At 29.3% G+C, this 20,360-nt stretch overlaps 2 protein-coding genes across 2 annotated transcripts; one reads left to right on the plus strand and one right to left on the minus strand.

The window, feature by feature from the left end:
• Positions 1–6,174: 6,174 nt before the first annotated feature.
• Positions 6,175–7,514, minus strand: LOC125826595 (ethylene-responsive transcription factor ERF027-like). Its single transcript, XM_049505946.1, has 2 exons — positions 6,920–7,514; positions 6,175–6,609 (listed from the first exon to the last, which is right to left on the minus strand). The coding sequence occupies exons 1-2, from the start codon at positions 7,512–7,514 to the stop codon at positions 6,404–6,406; spliced, it is 801 nt and encodes a 266-aa protein (XP_049361903.1). The 3' UTR covers positions 6,175–6,403.
• Positions 7,515–13,711: 6,197 nt separating this feature from the next.
• On the plus strand, positions 13,712–16,661 carry LOC125826723 (sugar transport protein 1-like). Its single transcript, XM_049506069.1, has 4 exons — positions 13,712–13,844; positions 14,257–14,582; positions 14,910–15,542; positions 16,167–16,661. The coding sequence occupies exons 1-4, from the start codon at positions 13,712–13,714 to the stop codon at positions 16,659–16,661; spliced, it is 1,587 nt and encodes a 528-aa protein (XP_049362026.1).
• The last annotated feature ends 3,699 nt before the right edge of the window (positions 16,662–20,360 follow it).

Below are 20,360 nucleotides of genomic sequence, written 5' to 3' on the forward strand. Positions count from 1 at the left end.
TGGTTGAAAAAGATGAACTCGCACCATATTTTTTTCCGAATCGAAAGCCCTAATTAGAGATGTAATTCCAAAACGCAAACAACTTCTGATTTTCATTTTGGTGTTATATATTGATGTTTTGATAAATTGCAGGAGGAATCACTTCTTAGTTCTTACAAAGTTTTTTTTTTTTTCACTAATAAATCCTAATTTGTGTTGCGTAAAGCTTATTCAAGGAGAAAATGTTTGTTATAAAGTTTTTTCTATTCTTTAAGTTTGAATTCAAAATTTGAAATTTCTGATTAAGAACAAAGAAATTCTATTTATCGGACCACCGCGAGTTTGATAGCTAAGTTTCATGATAATGACTTACTAATGTTCTTAATTAACACGGTTGATATAAAAGAATTATGAACTCAATTGTGATTTTTTGAAGAGGCGTGGGACCCAAATGACATGCATTTTAGTGTTTTGTCACGTTTGAGCATACTCTTCAAATGACAGTAATTGTTAGATTAATTAGAAGTTAAATGTACCATTTTTCAAAAGGTTGACAAATTTCAATTAATGATAAGAGTTTAATATTCTAGCTTAATAGGGGTATATTTAATATTATTAACGCATAGGCATGTTTGCTTTAATTAATATCACTTATAAAACAAGCTTCTTACCATATAATTGATGTCAATATATGTTCAAATCTTAATGGACATAATTACTTGATACTTATACTAATGAGAGATACAACTATTTTAAAAAATAATCACAGTGCACAACTAACCTGAACACTACAATTATTTATTTGAATGTTATACTCAAACCCTATGTTTTTGTTTTTGTTTTTATATTTTACTAAATAAGATAAGAATCAACGCTAAACCCGTCATCATCATGAGGACAAAGGCATCGACCTCATGTAAACATTTTCGTACAAATATTTATAATGACAATAACAATACATTAATGAAGTTAACCTAATTGTGTCCTTATTGATCTACGGTTCCTATTTTTGGATGTTCATGTTTGATATAGCTACTTAATAGGTTTGTTAATTTATGTTGTGTCAACATCCAATTATATATGTGGTGGGCCTAAAATTATTCTATTTTCAAAATTAACTTTGTTGTTAGCCTACTATATAGTTTCTTGCACCTACATTTACGAAAAAAGAAAAGAATAGAAGAACATGAGTTGCTTGAGATATGAGATTTATTAGTGTTCGAGAATATAATTAAGAAAATAAATATATGTATATCTCTTTGATAATTTAAATTTTAGAAGAGATGATCATACATTTTAATATAATATTGAAAAAGGATCCATCTTAATTCTTAGTTTTCCGATGTTAAAGCCTCTTATTAAAGACAACACATTGCATATGTCCAATTCTGAATGTGAGGTGTTTATATGTGTGTGTGATTGAAGAAGTCCCACATCGACGGTCTTTTAATATGGTTTGGGCAACCATCATCTCTAAACTTGGTTTTTAGAGTTGAGTTAGACTTGATATCCATTTCTTTAATTTAATATGATAACGGCATAGACAATTAGTCGAAAATCAAATCTCATTGTTATCTATTTTTGACTTTTTATGGGCTTGCACACGTGATAAAAGAACCAGACTCGCACGTGAAGGGAGCATTGAAAATATAATTTAGAAAATCAAAGTGTGATCTCTGTAATAACTTTTAACTTTTAGATGAGATGATCATACGCTTCAGTAACACTCAGTGGCGGATCCAGGATTTAGAGTCTGTGGGTGCCAAATAGACTTATCGATTAATTAATTTTATATTTGATTAAATTATTTGTCTTTTCGATATATATCATAAATCAATAAATAAAATGTAAATAATAAGATATTACACTTTTATTGAGTATTTAATCAAATAAAAGAAAAGTCAAAGGAGTAATATGTAATTAATTTAATTTAAGTCAATAACAATTATAAAAAAATAAAAATAAAAATTGTGCCAGTGCTTGGAGCCTTTTTTTTTCTTAAAAAACGTCTGCATCAAATTTCTCAAAAAAATAGGTACAAATGGGATTCGAACCCGCAACATCAGCCTTCTAAAGTTGCCCTCCTACCATGACACCACAAGACAATTTTGTTCTGTGGGTGACACTCTTTATATTTATATAAATATTATATATATATACCTATGTATATATAGAGTTTCCGTCGAAGTTCAGGAGTGGCGTGGCACCTCCAAACCTCTGCATAGATCCGCCACTGATAACACTGGACTTAATTTATCTCCACTATATAATATAAATAATTTATTTATTTTTATCATTATTACAATTCAACTTGTTACAATAAATTGTATGTCGTATCTTTTGAGAATTTTTACATTACACTATTTATAAATAGTTATCTGAATTTCAATCGAACCGACGGGAGTATAGAAACTCATGTCCATATATTAATTTGTATGTACCACAAAAACATTTATTAATGCAACCAATACTCCGGTTTTCACGGTGGAGCTAGAGTCTATATACTCCCGTCGGTTAATTTTTATCTAAAATTCTATTTATTTTTAAAAAACTTATCAAATACGTAGAAATTATTAACTTAAAAGTCAATATAATAATTTTTTGAGAAAACTTAAAATTCTAAAATGATAAACTTTAAATTTTAGCTCCGTCTCTACCGATTCATGCAATTAATCTAAGTCATAGTCATTCTATATGTAGAAGTTCACGCAAGAGATACTTAGCTTGTGGACATATGCAAAAGGTGTGTCGGAAGACTTAACTGATAACTGATAACGAAGTCTCATGGCACACATTACTACTGTCGGATTTTTTGATATTTTTACTAAGGTGAATCAAAATATTAAAAAAACCCGAGAGGGTGTACATTAAGAGCAATTAGTTAAACTGGCTTTTGATAAGTAAATCATGACAATTAATTTGAAATTGAGAGGGTGTACATTAAGAGCAAAGGAAAAAGTGTGACCTGATAGTCATTAGCCAATAAGATAATTAGGAAGCACATGAAGTTTATATTCAGATTCTAGTAGAGTTTAAAAATACTTTATGTAATTGATTTCTTATTATATGTCTAAACCTAGTGCTAAATAGAGTTATACGATACTTTGTTGACAAGAGTTAGATAATCGGTATTCAATAGAATAATTAAGGTGCACGTAAGTTTGTCGGAAATAATCATAATTACTTTAAGAGATAAATTTTCATATGCCTAAGCATATATAATTAGATGGTTGGTATTCGATAGAATAGTCAATTAAACTGATTCGAAATAATCTTGAAATTTATTAAAGTTAAACAAATTTAATTATTTAGATTATCCAAAGATAACTACTAGAGAGAGAAACTAGATCTCTTTCTTTCAAATAATAGGCGACATGATTGACTAAACCAGATTGGATTGATGCAAGAACAAACATTAGCCACACAATATATCTTTGTCTTGTCATTAATTAGTTTACTATATAGTCTCTCTATTTATATAATAATAACTACGACCTTCCAACAAAGTGAGGTTTATGTATGTACATGAATGACACTAATAATGGAAGTCCTTATCATATAAACTTGTAATATTTAAAAAGATAATCAACCTGAATTGTGCTAATTAGATAATTCAGATCTAATATACATTTATTTTTACGTTTAAATTCCTATGAATGAAACTTTCTTATTGGAATCGTCACTTTTAGAAATGAATTCTGCGATATATGAATTTAAATTTGATCGAATCCTATTTACTTGTATTAAATACAAAAAGGTAAATCTAAAAAGATACGTTCCATATTATTCCACTTGAAATATTAAAGTATATACAAAGACGTGTATAATTAGCACAATTACTATTTGGGGCCACCATTGTCCCATTAGACCATTAATTAAAATCTGGTTGACATGAATGAGAGTCCCATGGCAGTCTTTATAAACTGAATTAATACTACTATCATTTTAATAAAATTATTTTTTAACGACAACAAAAATGCTATTAGTACTAAAAGTCTTTACTGACATTAATTATTTTGAATTCAAAATTGCTATAAATTTTAGAAACATTTACAAAAAGTATTATTTACCGCTAAAATACTATATTTAACGATAATTAAGCTATTATCATTAATTAATTATAGCTAAAGATCATTTTTAATATAGTATATATATATATATATATATATATATATATTGATGATAGATAGGATCAATTTTTAATGGCTTAAATCATACGCGACCCCTTAAAGTTGTCCGCATTTTTCATTTAGACACCTCAATTTAGCCTTGTACCTATCAAACAACTTAAATCTTAATAAATTTATACCTATTTGACACAAAATCACAATAAGTTGAAAAATAAATATGCTGTACATAACAAACATACCAATAAAATGATGACACATGACATTGGATCCAACCTTTTAAAAAACTCTATTATAATAATCCAAAATGAATGAATATTAAGAAAATAAAATTTTATTATTTTGAATTACCCTCCCCACCCGTCTTCTTCTTCATAACCTATTTCCATGGCTCTTCCATTGACGCCGATGCCAGCACCGGCAGCCTAGAAAACCATTCTCCTTCATTTTAATAGCATCAAAATCTTCTATTTATTGTCTTTATCTTTTTCCAATTAGTAATCATTAATAACAATTACAACAGATAATAATAAACTTTTACCCAAAAAAATCAATTCATATTAGCTTCACCGAAATATTGAAGATGTAGATCTACATAAAAATAAAAAAAAAGAAGAAGAAGAAGAATTGGAGAGGATGAGAGAAAGAGAGAGGTGGAGGGGGTGGGATGGGGTGGTGTGTGTTGTGTAAAAAAAATTATGGATGAGAATGGCACAGGGAATTGGGCTGGGGAAGAAAACTACTTTTAAAAAAAAAATATTTTTCCTTTCCGTTAGTTTTGATATATAAGTTACGAAAAAAATATTAATTTCAATAGTTTTACGCGCCTAAAGAGAGTGTAGCACACATTTTTTGATATATCACCATTTTGTGTCTAATAGAAATGACTTTTGAACAAATAAAATGTTCAATAGGCACAAAAATAGATTAAGGTGTTTAAATGAAATATGCGAACAACTTTAAGAGGCTAGATATGACTTAAGTCATTTTCAATATTAAACAAAGAAAGCCGCTAAACTAGGCTTTAAGCACGTTTTCCCATTCCAAATAAAAGCAAAACCTCTTTCAAGATTGTGATTGCTCCCACGTCCTTGCACCTTCAAAATGTCTTTAATTTTGACTAATTATTATTTACGTTTGATATTAACATCGAGAATCTTTATTACTATTAATGTTGTTAATTTGACTTATTTACAACATATCACATGTTACTTTTTTAATCGATCTGAAAATCCATCACTAATTTATTATTGAATAGGATGATCAACGTAAGTAAAATTTTTACTATTCAACATGTAAAAGTTATATGTCATTGATTTTTTGGTGAAAATTGAATCTTGATTTAGCTTTCGCCATTAGTAAAGCGAATCCTCCAATATATATTATCCTTCTTGATAAACCATTATCATACATAACACTATAAATTGTTCAACTCAAATTATATCTTCAACATGACATGATGAAAGTAAGAAATTTGAAACATGTAACTCTTAATCCCTTCTTATTACCAATTGCAAAGCTTCTATAGCTTTAATCTTTTTGCCTTTCATGACAAACCATCATGTCGCCCCCCCCCCCCCCCCCCCCCCAACCCAAACCCCACCAAAGAAGAAGAAAAACACCAAAAGAAGAAAACACAAAAGGAAGGAAAGTGAAGGAAGAAAAGACAATTGGGGAAAGACTTTACAAGAATTATCATTTCAAGGCTTTTTTCATTCCTCGTTCAAAAAGTTGACCAAAACCCTATTTGCCACATCTTAATATAATAATATACTACCCTTTTAATCTATATGACCTTTTTTGCATATTTTTTAATTTTATTTTAAAATGGAACAAAAAAAGCTCACATCACGAACAAGAAATTAACGGATGCAAATGATAACAACATATTCAGTATGATTCCACAAGTGAGGTCTGATCTGGCAGGAAGTACAAACCTTACTTATACTTTTATGAGGTAGAAAGATTGTTTCTAAATTCCGATACAAAAGTGAAAAACTGAGTTGAAAATATCGATGACTATTTCAAAACAACTTGCGATCTTTAGATTTTCTCAAATGCAAAGAATTATATATATGGAGTACAAAAACTACTCCATTTACTCATGACAAACAAAAAACCCTAGATTAATTAACCCTTCTTAAATTTTTACCAAACTTTATCTCATCCAAAATAATTCCCATTTTCACACTGAAAAAACTTCAAGATACATGTATAAACCATGCCTCTCTCAATGTACGTGGTGGGATCTCAATTGAGTTATAAGAAAGAAATTAAACTCCATGGATTCATTTGTTTTAATAGCTCCATAGATTTTCTGCATCAGAATGTCCCGGTGAATCATCGGACCGCGGCGAGCTCATTCTTGGAGGGCTCACCATCATTGCCTCCGCCATGTCAACTAGCAAATTAGGCATATCAAATAATGCTTCTTCATCAATGTATTCATGATCCCTAGTTTCCATCATATGCACACTCCCCGATGATTGATGATCATCCGTACCTGATAGAGAGACAAATTCAGAATTTAAACTGTACTGTTGAATTTTCATGATTTTTCAATACTACAATCATTCTACTTTTGAAATACTGAATTCAGTTTCAGAGACGAATTCAGAATTTAAATTTTACTGTTAGAGTTTTTAAGAATCATTTATATAAGGTTATCTTTATATATATCCTTTTCGAATTCATATTGCTAGTGTAAAAATTGTTTACATTGTCAATATATATAAATTTAAGTCCATATGCATTTCTTTATTGAAAATACTGAATTCAGATGAATGTATCACAAAAAAGGTGAATATATTTACTTGGTTGAGTTCCCGAGGTGGTTTCTCCGGTTTCAATCTTCATCAGGGCGGCGGCCGTGGCGGCAGCTTTTCGTATATCCGCGGCGGCGGGTGAAGGAGAAAGTGAAGGATACGAATTAATATTACCGGGAAAGTTAAGTACGGCGTCTTTTCCTTTTAAAGCCATTGCAGCGACGTCGTATGCAGCAGCAGCCATTTCGGGTGTAGGGTAAGTACCTAACCATATTCTCGTAGTCTTACGTGGCTCTCGAATTTCGGACACCCATTTCCCACTCCTACATCGTATTCCGCGGAATACTGCGTGTTTTCCACCTATCGGGCGGCTCGGAGATCCCGAGCCGCCCGAGGAGGTGGAACTCATGATTGTAGCTGGGATAATATTTGGTAGTTGAACTGTTTTTGGAGTTGAATTTGTGTTTTCGAATTTTGATAATAATGTATTGGTTGTTTGAATGTGTGTCTCCGGCGGTGCCGGCAGCGGCGGTGGTATTGGTGGAGGAGGGGTAGGGTTGAAGGGTATTTTAGTACTTTCACTAGATTGATGAGGAGGTTGAATTATTTGGTTGGACTTGGTAGAAGTTTGAGAGTCAGCCATATATATATGTGTGTTTTTTTTTTTGTATGTATATGTAGATTTCTATAGGGGTTATTGGGGGGTGGGGGAGGGGGGCTATTTTTGTAGGTGGAGTTTGAAGAATGTGAAGTTTGGTATTTAAGGGAAGAAAAATATAGGTGCATAGTATTGAATATTAATGAGTGGAAAAAAGTGAAAGCGTGGGGAATTCGTGGATAATTTGCTACTGTATGGTTTTACTAAAGTTTCCAATATTTTTGCACACGTATTATATACTATATTAAACTAGCTAGCTTTAGCTGTTGTCTACTATTATATGTCTAAATCCATTTACATGCTGTAACCAGTTACAATTTTCTTATACATTAATTATAAAGGCGATGTCAAGTGGGAGCAAGTTAGTGAGTTGATTCTGATTGTTTTTGACGAAAAATTATGTTGTATATTTAAGATATACTTCTTTAGTTCTATATCAGATGGGTATTTTATTAAAAATATTTATCTCATATTATTTAATTACTTAAGTCAGAATAAAATTATTTAATTTTTCTCTATTTTACACCTACAATTAATATGACCTTTAAAAAATTAAACAAATTTTGAAAATTTAAGAATTTCTTTTCTAAGGAGGCTAATTAATATGAATAAAGGGCAAAATAGTAATGTTGATCAATCTATTAATAATTTTTTAATCACGATATAGAATATAAAGTGTTCATCTAATATATATGGGGCATAGTGAGTAGTAGATTTTGTATTTCATTGACTTTTTGGTGAATTTATAGCTTTTTTCATATTTTGAACCTTGTGATGAAAAATAACAATTTTGCCACTGAGTGAAATTGTTGTATTTGTTTTAATTACAAAAAGAAAAAAAGAAGACTTGTTTGTTATAGTATACACAAACACTCTCACCGTCTCAAAATAATTGTCATTAATTTTCATTTTTTAAAGTTAATTTAGTTATTTTTATGTTAATTCGATTAAATCAGATTGATTTAATATTCTAAAATCACACTAATACTATAAAATTACAAATCATTTTATTTAAATTAACTTTTTGAAATAGTTATATTAAAATTTATTTAATTTTAACTTTCGGAAAAAAATATGATAAGTAATTTGAGACGGACAGAATTAGGATGTAATCTTTTCTTTGGTAGTAAGAAAAGGAAAGGGGTAAGGTTTTATATTGTTGGCGACAAATTAAAGACAACGTTGCTATTCATGATGATGCTAATATATGTCTTAGATGAGCTTATCAAAGGCTCATATTAATGATTTTAATTTCTTTCATATCATTTTCCTTTCAAATATTAATACAACTTTAATTGCTTGAGTCCCACTAGAAATAATTTTCTTCCAATATATTATTTCTAATTTATTTTTATTCTTGTATATCTTTATTATTTTTTCCAATTAATTTTACAAATACATATAATTCAAAAAATATATGAATAATTCATACACAATATATTTATTTCTTTTATTGAGGGTTCGAGCAATAGATATGTTTACCCAAAATTATATTTGAAATGTATAAAATATATGTGTGTATTGTTATTTTTTATCAACATAGATATTGAATAATTTTACTCGCCAAAACTTAAAAGAAAAAAGAATAAATCATTTACTAATATTTTTCTTTTTATAAAAACAATAATATTTTCCTTTTTATCTCCGTTAAAATTTGAATCTTTCAAACCTTATAATTCTTCCCCCATTTTATCGACCACAAAAGGCAACCTTAACTTTGTCTAAAAATGACGAAATGAAAACATAGACTCACAAGGTTATGACAATACTAAAAACATATCTTTTTTTATCGATTGATGAAATCAACAAGTAATATTTACTTATCGATCAAATATATAAGATAAAAAATGATCGTATGAATGAAATCAGATTTAATAAGTCTTTGATATACAACACATAAAAAAATATAACATGTACTATACAGACATGAGAGTTGAGACCATAGGTTATAGACTCCAACTTGTAGAAAATCAACTGTTTCTTACGTTTTTTATGCCCAAATTCAACGTTTAATTATATGATAAAAAAATAATTTTTTTTGCAGAGACAAGTAAAAGATGCCATTTTTTCCCAATAAAAAAAATAAGAAAGTTGTATATTATAACTAATTTGCTACAGTATGAGAGAAAATAATAACATTTGTTTGTGGTCTGGTAGAAGATATTTAATGGTCTAGAATTAACCAACAAGGCCTTTTACTTGATCTATATTAATGGCTACAACAAGTTGTCACGTTTCAAACTTGTGAGTGGTAGATATCACTTGTATAAGATACTTTTTGTTTGAATTTCGAGAGTCAAATAAAATTAATTTAACGTAATATTTTAATATGCCCTTAAGATATTTTATGGTTTTAATTTTTATATGGTAATTTAATTTAAAAATACTTATGTTGTAGTTTTTAAATATATAATTGTATCTCAAAAAATTAAAAAATTACATATCCAAATTTATAACATTGCGAGCGCAAATGCAGGTTTCCTGGTTAAAATAAAAAAAAATAAAAAATTGCCACTTCGATGGTGGTCGAGTTGATTATTGAGCGTAGGAGATCTTCCGAATTTTAAAAAAGGGGGTCCTGGGTTCGATACCACTTGCATGTGTTTCTTGATTAAGCTCATCTCACAAAGCTTGCTTAATTAGTGCGATTTGATTTGTAGCTATTATACTGAAGAGGATTTAACTAGAACGCAACTCAAAGAACATCGATTAGAAATTTCTATTATTATCAAAAAAATATAATTAAAATTAAAAAAATGACTTTATCATCCATACGATATCATATAAATTGCGACAGAAAGATTATTCTTATTTTGGAATAGATCAATTCATCATGTCACTTCGACATTGCCAAAACCTAAACTAAAACATTAGAGAAACCTTTTTTTGGTCCCATAATTGTCACATTGCGGGTCATACGATAATAAAAGTATCTTAAGAATAATAAAAGTATCTTAAGAAAAACACACTTTTTTCTTTGTTAATATTAAGTTTGTACCAATCATGACATGACCATCGACTAGGTACGTTCAACAAGATGCATTAACTACGAAAGAGTAACGTTACTAACGTATGATATTTTCGCGTATTATTTATTAGAGAGCACCTCGTGTATCGTTCGATTATATTTGATCAATAATTGAATATCTTTAATATTTTATAATTAGACATCCAGTAATATAGTTTGATATATATAATTGCCATTTCTTTAAAATTAAAGCTAGTCCAATATTTATCCAGGGTTCAAATTTACCTAGGTTGCATATTTCTAAGGAAAAATTATGGATAATTACACGATTTAAGATTAACATAATTTTTAAAAATTTCTACCATTTGAATTAATTACAAAAATTCATTTTTCCTTCTCTCTTAACATCCGGATACATCAGTCCACCTCTATCAGATACATTACAACTTTATTTGTGTACAGTGTATCTGATATAAATGTTATTGTCGATACATAACCCTAATTAGTTTAAATCTAAATCAGTATGAATTTGCTTTATAGTTATGTATGTGATACATAACCCCAAATCGTTATGATTTCTGTACTTGTTTAGGCCCAATTCAAATTTTGAATTTTAGATTTTATGTTCCTCCATTATATATTATCATTTTGAATTAAGTTTATAAGGTAAAATTCAGGCCAAATCTCATATTCACTCAAATTAAATAACAAGAAATAAGTCATTGGTTATTTATGTGAAAAAAAAAGAATGTTGTATCATGTATGGATCAAAATCTCATAAAAGAAAACCTAAAACAAAAAATAGATCTTATTTTTATCAGTGATTAATTAAAAAAAATACGATTTTTAAATATTAGACACAAATTAAAATCAAAATACATAGTATTTGTAAGTTATCCGGAATCTATAGCAAACTCAACCAACTCACAATTGAAACAATAGTTGATAATCAAAAAAATTAACCAACTCACAATTGAAACAATAGTTGACTTAGTTGATACGATTAATCAGAATATTAGGAAACATGTCAATTTTTTTTCTTTTCAATATACTAAACACATGAGTTTCTATGGTAATAAAACAAATAAAACATATGTTCTTATATAAAGTAATATTTTAGCAATGTAAAAATTTTGGTAAAATTTATTGGAGTTTTAATCAACAAAATTATTTTAATTTTGAAACTTGGAAAAAGACAATTTAATATTTAAAAGGGAAGAACAAGAGAGAATCAGAAAAGAGTTTGAAATAGTTTGATATTTTAGTACCAACAAAACCCAAGCAATGAATGTTGAGGTGTGAGGAAAATCTACGTGCAGTGAGTTGGCAAAACAAGAAAATGAAAAGGATATAAACAAAGGATACTTTAGTCTTTAACACTCAAAAATCTACGTGGCAATTATAGTAAGATTCTCTAAGATCCAATCATATTGCTCCATTTTAATTGAATGGCTGAAATGCCCTCAAAAGTTAAGCACATGTTGACTTCCTGTGTGCTTATTCCCTACTATAAAATAGTAGAGATATTACTAATATGTTGTTGAATTGATACCAAATATGAAATGATAAATAACATATATATTTCTTACTTCAAACAATAAATTTTATGGGAGAGTTAAACCAATTAAAGACCCTAAAATGAAAGAAAAAAATATAAATAATTCAAGAAACATACTTATTATATTGGAGTTTTTAATCCTTATAATATATGTTTAACTTCAATAAATAAATAAATTAAAAAATTAACATATTGATAAATTATTCTGATAAAGTGCGGAATAGCTAATTTGAGATATTATAGAAGATAAGCATTGCCATTTTGTGTGAATTGGATAAGGTGGAGTGTTGCAAATCCAAAAAAATGAATTAAAAATTATACGTAGAATAGTTATTTGGGTAGAATATTTTATGAAATTTCAAACTATTTTAAAGTTTATCATTACTATAATGTCAACAAACCTAATAACGAAATGAAGAATAAATACCTTAAGATGTGTATTTTTTTTACAAGTATATACAATGTGATACAAAATATTACATTTATGTAACGCGTATTTTCATATTACCTATTTCATTATGTATTATGTATTAATAAATAGGTAAAATCATGTAACATGGAATAAAGTTAATAACTTGTTATTATAATTTATAGGTTAAGCTACACCGATAAAGGAAAATTCTTTTTTCTTGTCAATGTATATATATCTTAAACAAATTACTATCTAATCCAGATTCTAGATATTAACATACAAGAATATATATTACGAACTGTTTCGATTTGTGAAAATAATAGAAACTACATAATTATACATATTTCACTATCATATACACTATTATTGCTTATACTTTCAAATATCACACATTTTACCACTAATTAAGAGTTTTCTATCATATATTGAAGAAAATACATTTAGATACATTTATTTTTGTTACAAGATACACAAAAATAGAGAGAGAGGGGGGCAAGCGAGATTGGGAGGGATGCGAGCGAGATTCGTATGTATCCCGGCTACATGCAAATCACACGAGCTACATTATTTGTATATATCTGGAGTGATCCCAGATACATGCGAGAGAGACGAGGGATGCCAAATACATGCGAGAGAGATGAGGGATGCGAGCGAGATTTGCTATGTATCCTAGATACAGGTGAATCCACTTGGATATAATGTATCTCCAGAACAAATTACACCTAATTTTACCCCAATTAATCCAAGATACATATATCTGGACGTATATAGAGGCTCCAAAATCTGGTAAAATAATTAATATTGCAAAGTAGAATGTATCTAAGTAATTAACTCCTAAACTAGTGGGATTTAGGTAAGTTCCCAAATAATAATTGCTAATAGATAAATATATTTGGATTGGAGTTTCACTTTAAATAGAACTTGTGCATAGTTCAAACTTCAAATAGTTATTCTACGTATTATTTTTTTTTAGTTATTCTAGTACGTGATAGAATTCTGTAGGGACAATAACTTTTTTTTTTTTATTTCACTATTTAAATCAAAATAAAGTTAAAAAAAAGTCGAAAAAATAAGTTATCCTAAAACATGAGATAAAATCTGTATAATGGAAGTGTTTGAAAAGAAACAAACTCCTTATAATAAGCATAACAATAAAATAGTTTTAAGGGCAAAAATTTGAGTCTATATATTTTAATTTTTGTTTCATACTTCAAAAGTATAACACAAAAAATAGAAGAAGAAAAATGGCAGGAGGTGGTGGAATAGGGCCAACAAATGGCAAGGCATATCCTGGAAATCTCACATCTAAAGTCTTAGTTACTTGTATTGTTGCTGCTATGGGTGGTTTAATCTTTGGTTATGACATTGGAATTTCAGGTTAATATAATTTGCTCTTAAGTTTTTTTATTTATTTCAATTTCGTATAATTGTGTTATACATCGGATTTAAGTTATACGTGTTGATCATTAGAGTGTAATGTATTATAGCAAGTTAGGAGTTGTTAAAGTGGTGTACACAGAATTTTTCGAAAGCACAATTAGTATTTGCTTATTCTTGTTGTTATAGTGGTGTACACAGAATTTTTCGAAAGCACTATTAGTATTTGCTTATTCTTGTTGTTATAGTGGTGTACACAGAATTTTTGAGGCAGGGAATATCTTGCCCCTGAGTTGTTAGGTAACTATGATTATTGAAGAGACTTACTAGTTACCGATTTGATTGTATAAATATTTATTATATACTTTTGACGAATAATATTTAACATTGTGTGAATTTTTATTTTGACTAGGGGGAGTGACATCAATGCCTTCATTCTTGGAGAAGTTTTTCCCAGATGTATATGCAAAAGAAGTACTACTCACAGTATCAACAAATCAATATTGCAAATTCAACAGCCCAAAATTAACAATGTTTACATCATCTCTATATTTGGCAGCACTTTTTGCTTCATGGGTTGCTTCAATAGTAACTAAAGTTATGGGAAGAAAAATGTCTATGCTTTCTGGTGGAATTCTTTTCCTAATTGGTGCTATTCTCAATGGATTTTCCAAAAATGTTGCTATGCTCATTATTGGTAGAATTCATCTTGGTTGTGGTATAGGTTTCGCCAATCAGGTATACTTTTTCTAGCTGATATACATAGATTATACAGTTATTATATACATATTATACATGGATTATACTTAACGATATGCATGTTATACATACATATACTATACATCTGATGTCTATCTTTAGTTTATGTTGTTTATTTAGATTTTTTCAGTTTGTATTTTTTCATGAGAAAATGGTTTGATATACCCCAACTTTGCGAATGGCTCAGATATACCATTACCCTTACACAAATGGCTCAAATATAGAACGAGGAGTATATCAAGTCACTTTTGCTAACTAGACATATTCATTGTTTCTTATTTATGTTTAAATAATTTCACATTGCAGTCTGTACCAGTGTATCTATCGGAAATGGCACCCTATAGGTACCGTGGGGCGTTGAACACAGTCTTTCAACTCTCAATCACAGTTGGAATCTTTGCAGCAAATCTTCTCAATTATTTTTTCGCGAAAATAGAAGGTGGATGGGGTTGGCGTTTGAGTCTAGGAGGTGCAGTTGTACCTGCATTGATATTCATTATTGGTTCGTTTTTTCTCCCCGATACACCAAATTCTTTAATTGAACGTGGTAAAGGGGACGAAGCCAAATCAAGGTTGATGAAAATTAGGGGAATTGACAATGTTGATGCTGAGTTTAATGATTTGGTTGAAGCAAGTGAAAGATCAAAACAAGTGAAAAGTCCTTGGGGTAATTTGTTGAAAAATAAACAATATAGGCCACAATTGATATTTTCTATGTTGATTCCAACATTTCAACAGTTAACTGGGATGAATGTTATTATGTTTTACGCGCCTGTTCTGTTTAAGACTATTGGTTTCGGAGACACTGCTTCACTTATGTCCGCTGTTATTACTGGTCTTGTCAACTTTGTTGCTACTTTTGTTTCACTTCTTACTGTTGATAGAGTTGGAAGGAGAGCTTTGTTCCTTGAAGGTGGCATACAAATGTTTGTCTGTCAGGTACTTTTTCTGTTTTACTTTAATTAACTTTGTGTTGGGAAAGTAGTTTTCCCTTTTGTCCCCCTTTCCCTTTTTGACAAGATCGTGATTCAGTTGCATATTATAATGAACTTGACGAACCTAATTTTAAAAACTAGTCATTCTTGATCGACTTAGTGTGACATTCAATTAAACTTCGTGTTGGAAAAATAGTTTTCATTTCTGAAACCCCTTTAGTCCTATTTTTAGCAAGACCGTGATTTAGTTGTGTATTGTAGTAAACTCGTAAAACCTAATTTTTAACCTTAGTCATTCCTGGTTGATTAGTTTGAACCTTCAATTAACTTCGTGTTGGGAAAATATTTTTCATTTACAAAAATCCCCCCTTTTTTCCTTTTCAGCAAGAATGTGATTCAGTTGCATATTATGAACGCGAAGAACATATTTTTTCACACTAGCCATTCCTAGTTGATTAGTGTAGAACCTTCATTTAACTTCGTGTTGGGAAAACTTTTTTTTTCTGATAACCCCTTTTTGTCCTTTTTTTTTTAGCAAGAACATAATTCAATTGCATATCATAAGGAACTCGAAGTTCACTATATTGAAATATTGTTATTACTTAAAATTCCTTTTTTTATATTATAGATTGTTATAGCGGTTTCGATTGCACTAAAGTTTGGAACAAGTGGCGATCCAGGAAAATTACCAATATGGTACGCAGCATTTGTTGTGACATTCATCTGCATATACGTGGCGGGTTTCGCGTGGTCATGGGGCCCACTAGGATGGTTAGTCCCTAGTGAAATTTCCCCCCTCGAGGTCCGACCAGCTGGTCAAGCCGTAAACGTGTCATTCAACATGATTTTCACCTTCTTCATTGCCGAGATCTTCACAGCAATGCTATGCTCCTTCAAGTTTGGACTCTTCTTATTTTTCGCGTTTTTCGTCGCGATCATGACAATATTCATCTACTTCTTCCTCCCGGAGACGAAAGGGATTCCAATTGATGATATGGGTGCAATTTGGAGTGAACATTGGTATTGGAGAAGATATGTTACTATTCAAAAAGATGACGATACGAAAAAATCAACAGAAAATAAGTCGCAATCACAAGTGGACGGGGTGGAAAAACACGTTTAAAGCATGCTATAAGTAGATTAGTTAGATTATTTAATTTTTTGTTTGATAAAAATTAAAGACATCTATTTAATTAATAAGTTTTTGTTATATGTTTTTGTTTTCTCGTTTTGCGTCTTGTGTAAAATGTTGAGTTCAAGTGTATATTGTAGGTGTTTGGTTTAATTATTGTTGCCATTATATTAATTGTGTCTTGTGATAAATTCAGAATCAGTTAAAAAGAAATAAATTCAGATGAAAGGAGGTTCTGAACTATTTTAATCGACTTTTCAAAATAAGTTCTCCGTATCAGTCGATTCGGTTTTGAGGTTTATTGGTTTGAATTATTAATTTATAAACATGCTAAACTGTTAATAGAATCATTAAGATATTAATTTACTGGTTATTAATCGTTATTAGTTTGGTTATCGATTAAACCAGAACAAAAAAGAAAAATCATTAAAAATCACGGTGACAAACCAAATTAATTAAACCATGCACATGAGTTAACAAATAACATCTTTGCTCAAAAGCAAACACCATCACATTATAGAATAATAACTGGATAATAAAAATAATCAAAATCATTATCGAAACTGCTAAATCAATAACCCATTATCGATAAATCAATAGCTTTTTTATTTATTTGAATTATCGATTTCAATTCGATTTTAAATGGCCCTACTATTTACACCTATCCAAACACATTTTTAGTAGGATTTGAGTTATATTCATGTATAGTATTTTCTTATTAAATATTATATATTATCGCTATAAACATATTTTTAACAATTATCTTTTTAAAAAACCTAATTATATATAAATTTTACATCATTAAGGTATAAAATTTAAACTCGGTAATAGTAAAAAGTTATAGTAATTTTTTTTTAAATAACCTAATTGTTCTTCTTTGTCGTTCTTTTCTTTTCTTTTTTTTTAAAACTTTTGGCATTGAATTTTTTTCCTTATTGAAAGAGTTTAACAACTATCTAAAGTTACTGTTTTAGTTCCTAAAATCGTACAAACTATACATTTTCTATATGTGGCAACTGTCAAGTAAATAAATTTTATGTCAAGGGGAATGTATTCACTTATTCAAATATGGGACTTTAATTTATTTCACATAAGTATCACATTTCTTGAGGAATAAATAATATTACTGTTTATTACATGTAAAACACAACTTGATTTTTTAGTACTATCCAAAATTCTAAAAGGAATTATTGAAATTAGTAACGCAGCCTCATTTGATTATTTATACCTATTTCGACGTCGTCATTTAAGCAGTAGTGTTAGACTTTGACTCTTTGAGATTGGCAAACCAAACTTTAAATCGAAGTTTGGGATTAGTCAAGCCAAATTTTAGGAAAAAAATATCTGAAGTCACTCGTGTATTACGATAAGGAGTTAAATGATGATTTCAAAATCGATTATTTTTGCACTTGTTTAGAGACAATCAAGGTAAAAAATAAATGGTTCTGATTAATTAACCCAAATCAAATAGTGACTCTGTTGATCGACTATTTTTGTTAATTTAATTATTTTCAATCACGGACCTAATTTGGGACATAATTCAAAGTTATGAATAGTTATATTAGTTAGAAAGTAATCTTACTAGTGATTAATATAATTAATCAAAGCATATAAAGTAGCTAGAGTACGATGATTTACTTGGACTTTTTACTTTTAGAAACCTATTAACAAGAAACATGTGTCTAGCTAGATCAACACTTTAATCTGTACAGTATAATTATAAGATTTTATGATACACATTTTTAGTTATTGTATCAGTGTTCAATATCTATATTAGGGATCGATTGATTTGAATTCGTAGCAGAAAATCTCGTTTAAGTAGGTAACTCTCTCCGATCCTAATTCTCTACAAAAAGATTACATTATTCTATTTTTTTAATCGCTCCTAGGAGCTTCCACCTTTTTATTCCTTTGATGACTCGAACCCACAACCTCAAAGGCCGGAGGTGAAGGATGCTTACCATCCCAACAACTTCTCAGGGGTCATCCATCCTAATACTATTGATCTCACACAAGTATACTTAACTTTGGAGTTCTGATTAAATTTGATGTATTAGTGCTTCTATGATCGCATATAGATTTTTTTATGGAATGATATGATCGGCTAGCCGTAGCCGCATATCAGCTACACTCAATACTTGATTTCTATTGGATCAAGTCTTTTGGAAAGCTTTTGAACCTAGCGAAAAGGGCTCTAAGCTTTCACGCAAATTTATTAATTAAGAATTGAGGAATATTTATCGCTCTATCACAACCGTTTAATATAGTAATCTTCATGACACACATGTTCATTCCCCCCAACACAAAGACCAATTGACTCAAACTATTTCTTTTGAAATTCTGCCTACCCATACCCCACCCCCACCCCCTCACTCACCCGCACGAGAACACTTTTTTTGTTTTATTCTCATGTTTCTTTTTTGTCTATTTTGTTGTCTTAGTTTTCTTCTACGCACCATAAAATTCTAAGACAAGACAAAAAAGAATAGTTCTCTGGTTTTATTTTGGATTTTTCTGTTCAAAATTTTGCTACTAGTAGTATATTAGGCAAAATTGGATGTACCAAAAATAATATTTAAATATATTTGGCAAAAGTGGGCAAGTGTATAATTATTTTATTTATATTAGACAAAAGATTGGCAGCTAATGAAATTTCATTTAAATGGGTGATTAAATAATAGAATTCTAATTAGTACATGTTAATTAATTTGAAAGGCGTCCAAGTTAACTGAGTAATTTAGATTTGTCTTTGTATGATCAAATTGCCTTTCTCTTAATTTGGTACTAAACCTAATTATTAAGTCGGCCAATTTCTTTTAGAATTTATTTTATAGCTATATTCGAGAAATGTCGTGAAATTGATGGAATTCCTATACTATGAATAAGAAGTTTTGAATTTATGATGGAGAATTCTACACGACAAAAAATTGAATTAAATGAAAGAGTGAGCAGAGGTGGATGCAAAGATCCAAAGTCGAGAAAGAAATAATCTAAATTATATATTAAGGTGCCTAAGTAATTGCTTGTGGTGTACAAAAATAATAATCGAGCGATGATAATTACGATATTATATATGTATATGTATATAATATTTAGTCATAAAAACTGATTTATTATCTCTAGAGAGTAACTGGTATTTGCAATATTCAAAGGATGTATTAATTCACAAACTGAAACGGCAGGCATAAATTGTCCCTGCCTCCCTTAATAGTCAAAAAATATTTTTAATTAATTATCACTATTAAATAACCGTCCCACAATTTTTTTAATTTTTTTTTCTCAAAGTCCACACACACTGTATGTTTTTTTTAAATAAATTAAACTCAAACATGATATTAACCATCATCATTTTTCTTACTTTTCTCGATATGTTTGGCTGTATATATTGATGCATGCAGGCCAAATTGTGACATAATTCTAATTGGTCGGTTATATAAACGACTTTATATTGTAGAAACATTTAAAATCTTTGTAAAAATTTTGGTGGCTATATTTGCAAAAAAAAAACAAAAAAACTTAGTCAACCGAAATAGTTTTGTTCCTCTAAGCCGACCTTACTAGAAAGAGATGAAAACAAAGAATTTTCTTTTTATAATTTCTCCCACTTATATAAAGCCAACCAACCCCAACACATATTGAACCCCTCAAAAACCCTTTTAAGTCACTTAATTCAAGAAAAAAAAACATACT

This window comes from Solanum verrucosum, unplaced genomic scaffold (assembly GCF_900185275.1).
Source record: "Solanum verrucosum unplaced genomic scaffold, falcon-dt-bn FXZP01000060.1, whole genome shotgun sequence".
NCBI classification, from domain to species: Eukaryota; Viridiplantae; Streptophyta; class Magnoliopsida; order Solanales; family Solanaceae; genus Solanum; species Solanum verrucosum.